We start from the raw sequence: 13760 nt of genomic DNA on the forward strand, positions 1-13760 counted from the left end.
AATGCTGGTATTTAACACCTCGGTGCATGGTTCTTGTGCATGTCACTAAAAAAAAATACTGTTATTTTCTGTCCATTATCATTTTCCAGGCAATACGTCTTCCCTAATTGTGCCTCATTTTCAGTCCTGTCAAAGAGTCTTATATTTTCTTCCTTTGACTTCAGTAGCCTCATTTTGCCTCTTCCTCTGGCATGGTTTCCCCCCATGAGGTTCGTTAGAACGGCAGCCGGAAAGGAAATAAAAAAAGACTCTTCAAAACCACGAATACTCGCTGTGAACTTTCCCCGCCAGTATTGCAGAATTCTGCTCTGAGAAGGAGCTGGGTTTGAATTATTTGGCACAGCATCCAGTTTGGGTCACCTTGGGCTATCGATAAAAACCCATCTATACAGTGTGTGTACATCTGTACGTACGCGTGTACGTATAGGAACATATGTCTGTGAATTGTTGGCAGCAGAGCTCAGCGGGGATTGCTATTAAAAGATTGATGGTATGGTAGGACTCCTTATTTAACAAAGCTGGAGGTAGTTTGATATCAAAGAGCCTTGAGTTTTGGGTAAGCAGAAGCCTGGGTTTGAATTTTGTGGCTCGGAATTACCCTCCAGAAGAAACAAATCGGAGAGCTGAATTAGTAATGAATTCTTTGGTTTGCAGGCAGGCGAGAAGAATTGGAGGAGAGATGGTTTCAGAGAAATGCAAATGCAATTAAGAAAAATGCACCTAATTGAAAAGCGGAGGGCAGTTTTTTTCTGGGCAAATGAACCACATTTAGATTTTTGGTGGTTAAATTTAAACGGTTAAAGATTTCAAATAAAAATTATAAGTCTCCCTTAGGTAATTTAGGATTAGAAAAAATTAAATGTTTTAAAAGTCAAAAATATTCTTTGCTTTTCTGGTCAAAACCATTTGGATAACTCTTCCCCCCCCTTAACAGAGCTTGGCATCCTCAGTGATACCTTTGTTTCACTGCAAAAGGTTTCTCATCAAAATATTCTGCTAGGGAGAAGCTGGGGGGTGCTGGGAGCAACACGCAGGAGGTGGACAGGAGGGATTTGTGTCCAGGGCCAGTTAAGGAGAGATTATTTAGCCTGCATAGGAGACTACAAGTGACCTAAATTAAGTATTTAAACTAGCTCAGGGCTATTACGAAATTAAGCATGATAATCTGCATGAAGCAGTGGGACAAACCAGGACAGGAGGGCAGCAGGTGTAAGATAAGTAGGAATTTGTGTTCTGAGTATTATTTTAGTTCAGGCTGTTGTGGCGAGCACAGCGGTGCGGGCACCGCACCTGGGATCACTCCTGCTCGGCTCCGTGGGGCTCGCTGATGCTGAGCCATCGATTAATTGGCGCCGCTGAACGAAGGGTGCCCATGGAAATTAATAAATGCCAATGGTACGAGTTGGTTTGGGTGATGCCAGGGCGTTGGCTGCCTGGGGGGTGGTGGAAGGGAGTAGTGATGTTTATGGAGCTGGGGTAGGTAAGCTCTGCCATCTGGCATGGGTGGGCTGGGGGCTCCTCTGCACCTCCCACCCGCTCTCCACCCCATCTCTAGCCAGGCGTGCTTTTGTTTCCCTTTCCAGCTTAATTGGCAATTAGCGTATGACAGAGCTGTGAGCATTTAAGCCAATATCTACACCAACAGAGTAAGCCGATACAGGCAGAGCCTCCAGCCCCTGCACACACGCACGTGCTCGCTACCTCCGACGTCATCGAGCCACCATCGCCTTAATCCTCTCGGTGCCCCAGTTCTAACCGCGCTGAGAAATGGGTCACCAGTTCAGTGCCGGCAGCCTCACAGGCGTGCGGGCTGCCAAGGAAACCCTCCGGTCTCCCCCAGTAAGTGCCTCCCACCTCTTCTCTTTGCTTGCTAGCGTATGAGCGACCGCAGCGGGTCACCACTGCAAAAACCACCACCGCAAAAACGACTACCACCTCAACCACCACAACCTCAACCACCACCACCACCACAACCACCACCACCGCACCCCTACCTGCCACCACCACCCAACCAGGTGGGTGCCACAGTCCCTGCCTTGCTAAGAGGGCCAGGATGCCTCTGCCAGGCTCCTCTTCTTGCCCGCTTCTCCCATCCCGGCTCCTCTGGTGATGGTGGGGAATGCGTGGGACTGCTGCGTTGGTGGCCCTTGTTATCTGCTCTATAGAATGATAAAGGAACATGGATAAAAATCACCCTGACTCTCTTCACATCTCCTCTGGGCCGTCCTGGTTTGCTCTTGGACTGAATAGAGGGAAAGACACTTTGACATGTGTAACTCAGGCTGCGAGCAAATGTTATGGTCCCTGTAAGCAGGGAGCCGGCCACAATGGGTCCATTTCAAAGCCAAAAGACACGAATGCCATAGAATCACAGAATCACCAGGTTGGAAAAGACCCATCGGATCATCGAGTCCAACCATTCCTATCAAATACCATGGGTTGATCCCACTCACCACCTGATCTCACTCTGTTATCATCAGGGCAGGACTGGATGCAGAGGAAGAAATGTTTTTCCCTTTTTTGTCTCAATTTTGGTTTCTAGAAGTAAAAAGTTCTCTAAATCCATCCCTCCTAGGGCCACTTGGCAATGCTGTCCTGCACAGGGCTGGCAAGAGATGCTCTCGTACAGCTCCCACCACATGCAGAGCAGGACATAACGAGGCTTTACTGTCCCATTAGAAAATTAAACCACACACCCAGTGAGGGGAACCGCACCCCACCCTGTTCTATCCCTGACCTCTAATACCGGAGCAGGCAGGAGAGTTGCCCCTGGAGAACTTGCTGGGTGCTGCTCCCAGAGCTCGATGGAGAAGGCTGAATGCTGCTCTGCCCCACCAGACACTTGCTCAGAGAAGCTTCCTCATGAGGGAAACTGCCAGGGAGGGCTGCTGTCACCTCCTATGACTCACTAGCAGACTTAGAGCATCCCAGAGGCTTTGCTAAGCCAAGGAAGGGCTAGCTAGGGAGAAGCTGGCTCTGTCCTTTCTGGCTCTCCCAGTCCTGCATCAAGTCCCTGGGTCCAGACTCAAGGACAAAATGCAGACTAGCTGCATCTTCAAGGGCAGTTTTCCTAGGGCAGAGCTGCACTGGAACATTCCCCAGGCAGCTTCTGTGCAGGAGCGTGGGGGGCTGGAGCTCATACACACGCCAGAAACACCCCCTTCCTAATTTATAAAATCACCCCGTGGAGAAAAACTTTTGTCCTTTTTCTGGGGGTTTCTCCTTCCCTCCCCTCCTGAACAGCATTCACTTGTCTTTTGGAAATGAGCAGATAAAACTTAACAGCAGGGCATTTTTTTTAAGCTTCTCATGGGGGAATTAGACACGCATTCCTCCCTTTGCCATGCTTTCTGGGGCTGATATTTCCCAGGAGGACGTTTTACACCCACAGTATGTTAGTAACAGTCTGTCTGGGGGAGCTGCCAGAAGCCAGTCAAAGGGATGAGGAAACTTGATTGCATGTTTATGCAAATCTAGATATAGTCATGGAAGTACCCTGCTTGAGTAGTTAATCAGGAAGCCGAAGGTTTAGCTCCAGCTTCCATGGAGTTGGAATGACCCTAAGGAAAAGAGTGCCAGTCTCTGCTCTGTTAAGAAGTGCTCCTCGCCCAGGTTCATCCACCACCCCTGCCCAGAGCTCCCGACATCACCCTTGCCCCAGCAGTGACCAGGCATCACATCAGCATCTACACCACACTCATGGGGTCACTTGATTTTTATCCATGCTCGCCTGTAGTGACGTTTTAGGTCTATCATTTGCGCGTGCTGTGTACGTGTGGGTGGTGTGTTCAGCATCTCTCTTGTGTATGATCTGCAGTGCTCTGCCTTGCTTGTGTCGCACCCCTCGGGAGGGCAGGAGGTCACCTGTGTACGGCTGGGAGGTGGTGGGGGTAGAGTCTCATGAGGGACCTAGGAGACATCGTGCGCCTCAGGGTTTGTTCTTTCTCCAAAACTTGCTCCAACCCCTTGCCTCCTAGACCCCTCATCGTGTCTCTGGGGATGGAGACGGTCCCTGGAAGGGCTGCTCCAAACATGAAGGTAGTTAGGGCCATGAAGAACCACAGGAACCTACTTTCTTACCTGGGTGGCACGCTGGGTTTGATGCCAGAGGTCCATTGTGTGGTTCGACCAGCAGTAGGGAAGCAACGTGCAGCCAAGTTCTCACCTGCTTTTGATCAGAGATGTTCCTTCTTCTCCAGTCCTGCAAAATGTAAAGTAATCCTTTAAATACCATGGCATTCCCAGGGGGCTGTGAACCTGACTCGCCTGGACCCCAGGGGAAACACCTTGCTAAAGAGGTGACCCTCCAAGCTGCCTTTTTGCAGGAGACTCGATAACCGCAAGCTGGGTCAGAGTCCCAAAGTGAGATCCTCCGTCATTACCTCCCTTCTGAATTTTAGAAGCATTAAACAGATTTTTTTCTTGCCTTAAAGCCAGCTCAGCCAGTCAGATGTTTAAAAAAAAGTCCTGTTAGGGTCCTGCCCCACCCCTGTGCTGTTTCACCCTCTGATTTACACACTGTCTTCTGCCCTTTGAATTTCTGCTTCCCACCATAAGCAAGCGTCATCACACCAGCCTCTGAGTTTGCTGCCTCTGTGCCCATGAGAGAAACACAGAAAAAAACAGGTATTTAAAGCCAGACCAATGTGTTTTCCCCTTCTCCTTTGTGCCTGTGCACACTAGTGGGTAGCGACAAGGCAGAAAGCAACGTAGCACGTAGGCTAGAGAAGTAGATTAGATTTCCGTTGTCTCTGGGTTGTGTGGATCTGCTAGACATCTGCTTCCTTTGGCTGCTCGTGGTGTTTTCCGTGGTCAAGGTGGAGCTGTGGTCGTGTTCGTAGGATGCTTTTTGTGCCCGGTTGCCTGTGGTGAGAAGGGTGAGAAGACTGACTCGATGGGCTCAGTCTGTGGTCTGGAGGCAGGCAAGGCTGCCAAAATGGGTCGAAGGAAGGGAAATCGCAGAGTTACCCTCAGGATGATGAATTAAGTACTACTATTATCATTTGCCTTCTGCAGTTCTGTTATTTCAAAACCTTCCTTGAAGCCTGTCAAATTTTTCCTTGACATTTGTTACATTTTCCCCCACATTCAAAACAAGGGAGAAAAAAAAAAAAGAAAAACCCTCCTTGGTTTGTAGCAGTTTCTGCAGTGCCAGATCACCTCTGGGAAAAACAAAAGCAAGATGAGTCCTGGTTGGTAGCAAAGAGCTCCAGCAGAAAGAGAGGTCCTGCAGAATCAGGACCCCACGTTTATGTTTTGAGAAGGACTTTTTCAAGGTTCTTCCCCCAGTGGTTCTTCCTATGAAGCATGATTTCTGGGTTCGATTTATTCTCTTCCCCTAGAAACCCACCAAGACCAGCAAGGGCTGATGCAAGCCCCAAAAGCAAGAGCTGCCCAGTGTTTCCCAGTCGTATGAACTGGGTCTGAGGGTGAAACGCGTCTCTCCCTCCTCCCAAAATGTAGAACTGTCCATTAATGTCCCAGAGCTACAAGGGAAAGGTTCTTGGGATAATAAGCATTAATAATTTTCCTGGCCCTGTAAATGTGATTGAGTGGAGGTGTATGTGAATGACTAAAAAGCAAAATGCCTTCAGGGCTGTTTTTTATTGTGTCTCTAATTAAACCCTTGCCAATTTGCACAGGGCTTTTTTCATATTCTCTTTTACATCATATTAATATCAATTGGTTTCCACTTTCCAGCTGAAAAGGACAATGTCTATCACCTTCTCCTAGAGCTTGTCATTAAAAAAAAATAATCTTTTTTTCTTCTTTTCTATTCTGTATTGTTTATAATCCCCTTGATGAGGCTGGGAAATCACATTTCTCTCCTGCTCGGGTTTGTCCTTTGAAACTTGGCAAGGATCGAAAGATATTTTTTTTCCCCTCCTCCTCCTTATGTTACCCAACTGGAGCTTGAAATTAATAATGTGGCTTTTAAAATTTTATTCCTTGGTTTGTTTTCTAGCAAACCTGAAGCTTGTTACCACTACTGAGGAGACAGGGAGGGGCATGGAGCCAGTGGGGGTGAGGGCTTGCAGGGAAATCAAACAAGTGATCTATGAATTTCTTGCTGGTTTAATTTCCCTGCAGTGGCTTGAAAATTCATAGAATCACAGAGTGGTAGAATCATAGAATGGAAAGGACCTTAGAGCCCATCCAGTTCCAAGCCCTGGAACTGGATCCAACATCTCCCACTGGATCAGAGGCTCCAAGCCCCATCCAACCTGGCCTTGAACCCCTCCAGGGATGGGGCAGCCACCACTGCTCTGGGCAACCTGGGCCAGGACCCATGCAGGAGAACATTTCTTCCTAAAATCTCATCTCAATCTCCCCTCTTTCAGCTTAAAACTGTTCCACCTCTTCCTATCCCTGCACTCCCTGATATAGAGCCCCTCCCCAGCTTTCCTGTAGGTCCCCTTTAACTGACACTTCTGAGGGATGAGGAGGGCTTAGAAGTTTGGATGAGAAACGAGGATTCTGTGCCTGCATCCTAAGACATCTGTGCTGTTTCTTAGTTCCCTTATTTTGAAGCAGAGACAGGTGCAGGTCAGTCTCTTGTGTCCTTATGCAAACACAGGAGCAAAACACGGTGCATTCGGTGTTGCTGAGACCGAGCAGCTCAGCACATCTCCTGCTCTTTGCATCCCGAGGGCTGCCTGGTCCCTCCGATGCCCAAGGACGTGCCAGCTCCCCATTGCCAGTGGCAGAGTTTGCACTGAGCAGGCGTGAAAACACAGGGATGGGTTGGTTGCAGTGCTCCTTGTAGGTTGCCAGCTCCCCCCAGCACACCCAGTAACACAATTTTCCCCTTTAATTGCTGCAAGACTACACCGGCTTGTCCGCTGCTGCCCCACTGCAAGTGGGCTCCCCCCCAGCTCAGGCTGGTCCAGGAGCAGAAGGTAGGAGACGCGTGTCTGAGCTGGGTCCTGCCAGAGTACCAGCTCTGGATGCTCAGCAAATGCTTCAGTTTCTAGTTCTGCATCTCTGTTTTCCATGCTTCTCTCTCCTCCTCCTCGTTCTCCCGCATGGGGAAAAAGCTCAGGGTTGGGCTGTGCCCAACACGCAGCTGGGAATCCGGTGGGGCTGGATTGAGCCTCGGGGTTTAGTCGTATACATGAAAGATGAGGATGGTAAGTGGTAGAAGAGATTGTTCACAACTTGTTGCTGGGGTGAGCGGAGAGGATCATGGAAATCCCGTCGTCTCCCGAGACCAGAGTCTGTTTGTAGAGCAGAATAACTTTGTAAATAGATAGGCCTGTGTCATTTATAGCATAGATGCTTTCTTATGCATTTCCTTGCTTCAGGTCTCCTGCGTGACTGCTGCTCCTGGTGGGCACCCTGGGAGGCTTCACACAGGCTGTTGAGGCTGAAGTTTCTCCTCCTCAGAGTTTCCACCAGCACAGATGCTTTGGTAGTTGCCTGTTGGTGCTCAGCTTCTGTTTCCCATCTGAGATGCCTGTAGCTCACACCAGCTGTAGACATTAGCATCCCTTCCAGTGCAGGACACAACCCAGTGTTTGGAAATACTCAGCTAGGAGGGCAGAAAGTGCCAAAATTGATGCTCTTTGGAATTGTTGGAGGTTTGGGCTTGTCTCTGGCCACAGAGAGAAACAAAGCTATGTCTGATATAGTAACAAGGGATAACCCTACACAAAGGCATCAGTGCCAGGTGATGCCAACACTCTGTACTGAACAAGAGGGGCTCCTGAGTCTTGACAGTGATCTGCAGATTCAGCTTCTCTCCCCACCTGAGCAACATAATGACCACGTGCCAACACTCACTCCTCCAGCAGCTCCCACACCCTCCTGCCCTCAGGGGCAATTTTTCTTTCTCTTTTCACACTTAAAGGCTCTAATTTCCAGGAGACTTTGTCTCTCTATTCCTGCTTCAACGCATCCTCAACCAGATGTAGCTCCACCAACCCCTCCCAGATACCTGCCTAGAGCTTCCAGCGTCCCTTTGCCACCTCTTTAAGCAAACAAGAGGATCTCTGTTAAATCTGATGTTCTCTCTAACTGATGCCACTGTAAGCTGTTCAGCGCCCGCCAAACACAGCAGCACTTGGACCCAAGCCGAAGCCACCAGACCCTCCTGAGAACATTCGAGGTAAGGCGCTGCCTGTTCCCAAGGACAGGTCAGGACAGGTTTCTCTCCCTGAGAGGTCAGGACAACTCACTAGTCCTCAGCTTATTTTTTTGGAGATGTGTTTGGGTCTGGGCTGGCTGCAAGGGTGTCCCTGGGTCCCAGAAGAGCCCATGGGTACCTCAGCTCCTTTGGGAAGAGGTTTTTTGCCTCAGGACAATGGGCACACACCTGCCCTTGGCCAAGATAAATTAGCAAGATTGATTGGGCTGATCAGCTGCTCTGACCCAACAGGAGGCTCCTCTGTCTTGAGGAGGTCATGGTACCACAGCAGCATGGGCACCCCCTTCCATTGCTGACGCTGTAGGGGTGCGATCACCCCTAGGGGAATGGAGCCAGCAATGCCCACCCAGTGCCTCCCCAAGCACCGCAGCACCGTGCGAGGGCTTGCACGCCCCAAAAACCAGTGAGACCCATTCCTAAGCACCCTGTGGGATCCCAACACTGCTCAATCTTGCCCCATCCTGGGGTAATAAAGCACAAAACACCCGAAGGACCAAACCCCATCAGCTTGATTCGGGAGCGGTGGCCTTTACCCCCAGCGCCCCAGTCATTCCGCGTGGGGACAGGGGTCTGGCTGGCAGCACAGTCGCAGCCCCTTCCCCTGATGAATTATCTCAACCATGGGAGATAATGGGCTGACCATGGGAGCCCTCTCCCCGTCACAGCACTCAGATATGTTTTTATCATCTCGTGTAGCAGCTCCGAAGAGCAAAGCAGGGCGCACAGCACACTCTGCAGGCAAGAGGCACGGGAAGAAGCCAGGTACGTGCTGGTGGAGATGAGCTGGGCTAGAGCAGCGTGTGCTTGGCAAGCCCTGCCAGCTACCACCTCCATAGCATTTGTCCTCTTAGCTGTACCTCTAGCAGCTTTTAGGGTGCCAGTTGATGTGACCTCCATCAAACTGAGGCCATGGCCAGTAGACAGGTTTTTTAAGCCGTTCAGGCTTGTAGATCCTTATCTTGAATAACCCAGTTCATGCCGCTAAACATGCATAAAGGAGGTATGTTTGAGCAGCTCCTCCCAGCAATATGTGTTGCAATAGTGCTGTGCGTTGAGTATTATATGCATCAGCCTTTGAGGACGGGAGAAGAAGAGGAGAAATTTAGCATCTACCAGCTGTCTGGTGCAGAAATAGATGCTGGCACTGCCAGAGAGGTCTTCTTGGCTTGGCTTGGTATTGTTCTCACAGCAGAGCTGCTCGTGGTAGGGTAAGACGTAGAGTGGTGCTAAGTGGTGGGGGAAAGAAAAAAAAAAAAAGCATGTCTCTGATTTTTCTTAAGCATCCTCAAAGAGCACAAAACTCATCCGGCTCAAACCAGACTCTGGTCCAGTGGCTCCTATTGAAACATATAAAGGTAAGAGGAGGGAGCATGGTGCTCCAGGGCTCCTGGTCTTTGTCCAGGTGATGTGGTCCAGCAGACTCTGACATGGAGAAGGTGGGGGAGGGCTTACTGATCCGAGTCATGGCGAGTTTTACGTAGGAGAGCATCCCTAGGGTGAAACGACGCTTGGGAATCACAGCAGGTAGAAGTATTTGAGCTGAAATTCTTTGGGTATTGATCAAACAGGCAGAAGTTGTTTCACAGGGGATCAAGATTACAAAAGACTCTCAGCTCCTCCTCAGGCAGCTGTGGACCATGGGGAAACCTCTGCCTTGCTCCATCTTCCCTGGTCATCATTTCATTAAGACAAGTCTCCTCCTCCCATCATACATGCATGCCAAACCATACCCTTCCCTCCCCTCTCTCTGCCATCCTTGAATGTTTTATGCTAGAGCTTGGAACAAAACCCAGCTCCAAGCCTCCCTCCTCCTCCCCAAAGGCTGGGGAAGCTCAGGCTGACATTGTTTCTGCTCACATTAACCCCTGCCTGTGCTGGGACCCCTCCTGACCAGGACAGCTGAGCCACAAGACACAGGGTCCCTCCTTCTCCACTTGCATTATGCTTTTAAACTCCCAGAAAGATCCAGCAGCCCGAATTGAACACGGCGAGGTCATCACCATCCCATCGTGATAACAAAAAGCAAACACAAGAAGCAAGTAATCGAGCTTCTCTGGCTATAAATCAAACCTAGCTGGTTGTTTTCCAACACATGCCCACAGCTGAGAGGGATCAGCCCTGGGGCCAGGAACAGTGCGCAGACAAGTGATGGTGGCATCTCCCACCCAAGCAGCAGCCTCTGCAGATCTCCCTGTGCTGTGCCAGGCAGCCCTGGTTCAAACCCTCATGCACCCACACACCATCTTTTGAAGGACCCCACATCAGCCACGCTTCTTTACACAAGTGCATTTTAAGCATTTAATCCAAAAGTAGCTGTACTTCTCGACCAGCTTTGGTTTGGGAGGTGCGACAGCAAAGCAGATACTGAGAAAGGACACGTGGAGAAAACCCCAGAGAAGCAGCAGTTTTTTACCTGGGCACAGAGCAGCTTCAGCTCCACTTCAGCCTTGTCCAGGAGGCAGCGAGCACCGCTGCACCCTCTGCCAGCCCCATCCCATGGGCCAGTCCCCTCCTTGGCACAGCCAGCAGAGCTCAGCCTTTGGCAGAGCCTTTCCTGGGGCTCTGCTCCCCAGCACAGCTCCCCTGCAGGTCCTACAGCCCCTCCAGAGCCAAACCCAGGCACCAAGCTGAGTTCTGCTCATTAACGAGGCAGCTCTTTAATTAACACCCAACTCCCCTCCCCAGCCCACCTCCTGCTCCATGATTAGGCATTTCCCTCAAGAGATCACGTCCTGGGTCAGCCTAGGGCTGGCTTCTGCTTGTCCTCACCCAAGGGGACAGAGCCTCCTGACCCCGCTCTGCTCTCTAAGCAATGACTCCTAGCCCTATGTAGGCAGCAGCCCCAGCGTTTCACCAGAGCACAATCTTCCTCCAAAGCCCCGTGGCTCCTTTCCTCCAGCCAGCATGAGGGAAGATGCTCCTGGCTCGGTTCCCCAGCTCTCTTCTCCTCTCCCCAGACTGCGAGTGCTACGGACACTCCAACCGCTGCAGCTACATCGACTTCTTGAACGTGGTGACCTGCGTGAGCTGCAAACACAACACGAGGGGCCAACACTGCCAGCACTGCCGCCTGGGCTTCTATCGCAACAGCTCAGCGGAGCTGGACGACGAGAATGTATGCATAGGTGAGCACTCCAGGCCTCCAGGTGCGGCACTAGGATGTAGGAAGGCTCATGCAGGACATCGCTCTGTGGGATGAGCTTCAGTTTAGCCCCTCTCTGGAGGGTTGTGTGGCCACCTGCATGTTTCCCAAGCTGTTATGGGCTCTGCAGACCAGCGAGGCTTCTCTTCCCTGAAAACAAAGTCCAAATAATATTTTTCCAACTCAATTCGGATGTCTTGCTCTACCAGGAGCTGCTCAGCTCTTTGCTGGTCTTTGCACTGTTGGAGCCTGTCCATAGCATGCAGCCAGCCTTTTCCAAGGGACCAACACCTCCCTCATGGCATCAGCAGGTACAAAGCCTCCAGGCAGGAAAAACACTAACTAACAGCCCTGTCTTTGGCCAGAATGTAACTGCAACCAGATCGGCTCCCTGCACGACCGCTGCAACGAGACCGGCTACTGTGAATGCAAAGAAGGTGCCACGGGGCCCAAGTGCGATGACTGCTTGCCCAACTACTACTGGAGACAGGGCTGCTTCCGTAAGTACCCGCACCGTCACGTCCCCATAATATCCAGCCTAAACCTCCCCTGGTGGAGCTTGAGGCCATTCCCTCTCGTCCTGTCACCTGGGAGAAGAGCCCAGCTCCCTCCTCTCCACAACCTCCTTTCAGGCAGTTGCAGAGAGCAATGAGGTCTCCCCTCAGCCTCCTCTTCTCCAGGCTAAACACCCCCAGCTCTCTCAGCCGTTCCTCATAAGGCCTGTTCTCCAGCCCCTTCATCAGCTTCGTTGCTCTTCTCTGGACTCGCTCCAGAGCCTCAACATCCTTCTTGTTTTCTTCTAGAGAAGAAAACCAAAACCTTCTAATTACTGCTGCAGTCATAGGGTTTAACATTAAAATTTTTCATGGAAAGGGTCATTGGGCACTGGCAGAGGCTGCCCAGGGAGGGGGTTGAGTCACCTTCCCTGGAGGGGTTTAAGGGACGGGTGGACGAGGTGCTGAGGGACGTGGGTTAGTGATTGATGGGAATGGTTGGACTCGATGATCCGATGGGTCTTTTCCAATCTGGTGATTCTATGATAGCCCAGATTAACACCCACGTCCTTCCTCCCTATCACCCTGTAGCCAACGTCTGCGACGACGAGCTCCTGCTTTGCCAGAACGGCGGCACGTGCTACCAGAACCAGCGCTGCATTTGCCCCGTGGGCTTCAAGGGGGTCCTGTGCCAGCAATCCAGGTGCGAAGCCGACAAGAAGGACTGTGACGGTGCCCCCAGCATCCGCAGCAGCCTCGGTGCCATCGTCCTGGCAGCGCTCGCCCACCAGCTGCGAGGCTGGGTGGATCTCTGAAGCCGCAGAGCAGGGAGCCCAGCCCTGGCACTTCACCTGAGGGACCTGGGGTGACTAAGGTAACGGGTGGCTCTCCCCGCTGTCTCCTCCGCCTTCCTTCACGCTAGGACTTGCGCAACCGTCTTCTGGTCCACTTTCCAAGCAGAGAGAGGTAATGCAGAAAACCAGGGGCTGACTCCTGCCCACGAACCCATCGTGGCAGCCCATCGAGCAGCAGCGTGGGGGCTGCAGCGGGAGATGTTGAGGCTGGGGTCCCGCAGCCCCCGAGTGGCACCTCCAGCCAGCGACTCTCCTTCCGCACGGGGCGACCTGGGGCCGGGGCCAGCGGGGGCCCTGGTGAAATAGTGCCGCAATCCAAGGGATATTTTTTTTATTATTACTTTATTTACTTTGGTATAGGCTGGGTGTTCTTATTTTTCCTTTTTTTAGTGTCCTGTTTCGGAAGAGCCTCTCTTGACAACTCCGGAGCCCCGTAACTCAACAGGCAGGGGGAGGGGAGGGGGGGAATGGGGGGACTCTGATCCATCCTCGCTGCATAGTCCCACATCCCACCATCAGCCTGGTCGGCCACCCACATACCGTTGCCTCCAACTCTAGTTGCTGCATTGATTTTGTATTTTCATCGCTGGGATTTGTTTTCTTGCAATTACAGAGGACACAGGGGCCATTAGGCATTTGGTACGTGAGGAGTGCAGTGTCTTATCCACACATTTCCATATAGCGTACGGTTCAATTACCTTCTTTTTTTTTTTTTTAAGTAGAGACTTATTTTTGTTTGAATTAAATGTTATAAGAACCACAACTGAAAGGGACATTTCTCCATGAGCATTCGATTCTGGTGTATCCTCCTCCAGTAAAGCAACTATCAATTGCTGCTTGATCACCACGTTTTCCTTTTTTGTGTGCACAGTTAATTACAGGTAAAGACTTATTTTTTGATTCTTAATGTCCTCTTGTGTTTTCTGAGTCGCTACCAAGGTGCACCGCATGGTGAGGGAGAGGGGAGGGAGAGAGAGGTTTGCCTCATCACGGAGAGCTGTTAATTATTTCTCCTAATTACTTTGCTGAACCTAGGTTAGACTACTAACTGTAGACAATGAGCAAAGCCTGAGTGATGTATTAAGCACTGGTCTTGTGTGGAAAGGCCGTTTTAAAATGAGCTT

At 50.9% G+C, this 13760-nt stretch overlaps 1 protein-coding gene and 1 long non-coding RNA gene across 5 annotated transcripts in view; one reads left to right on the plus strand and one right to left on the minus strand.

Moving 5' to 3' along the window:
* Window positions 1–12832, plus strand: part of NTNG2 (netrin G2) — a 50278-nt gene extending 37446 nt beyond the window's left edge. Inside the window, exons 6-14 of one of the 4 annotated variants that reach the window (XM_069873369.1) lie at window positions 1875–2015; window positions 4558–4626; window positions 6825–6899; window positions 8033–8107; window positions 8843–8908; window positions 9427–9501; window positions 11104–11271; window positions 11654–11788; window positions 12374–12832. In XM_069873369.1, coding sequence (XP_069729470.1) covers window positions 1875–2015; window positions 4558–4626; window positions 6825–6899; window positions 8033–8107; window positions 8843–8908; window positions 9427–9501; window positions 11104–11271; window positions 11654–11788; window positions 12374–12597 — 1028 coding nt within the window. In that variant the 3' untranslated portion in view covers window positions 12598–12832. The remainder of the gene's footprint in view (window positions 1–1874; window positions 2016–4557; window positions 4627–6824; window positions 6900–8032; window positions 8108–8842; window positions 8909–9426; window positions 9502–11103; window positions 11272–11653; window positions 11789–12373) is intronic. The other 3 variants (XM_069873370.1, XM_069873371.1, XM_069873372.1) reach the window with 3 other exon arrangements.
* Window positions 17–4596, minus strand: LOC138729288 (uncharacterized). Its single transcript, XR_011338865.1, has 3 exons — window positions 4081–4596; window positions 1995–2159; window positions 17–1433 (listed from the first exon to the last, which is right to left on the minus strand). It is a non-coding gene; the product is annotated as an uncharacterized lncRNA (long non-coding RNA).
* Window positions 12833–13760: the final 928 nt, after the last annotated feature.

Source organism: Phaenicophaeus curvirostris, chromosome 20 (assembly GCF_032191515.1).
Source record: "Phaenicophaeus curvirostris isolate KB17595 chromosome 20, BPBGC_Pcur_1.0, whole genome shotgun sequence".
Taxonomy (NCBI): Eukaryota; Metazoa; Chordata; class Aves; order Cuculiformes; family Cuculidae; genus Phaenicophaeus; species Phaenicophaeus curvirostris.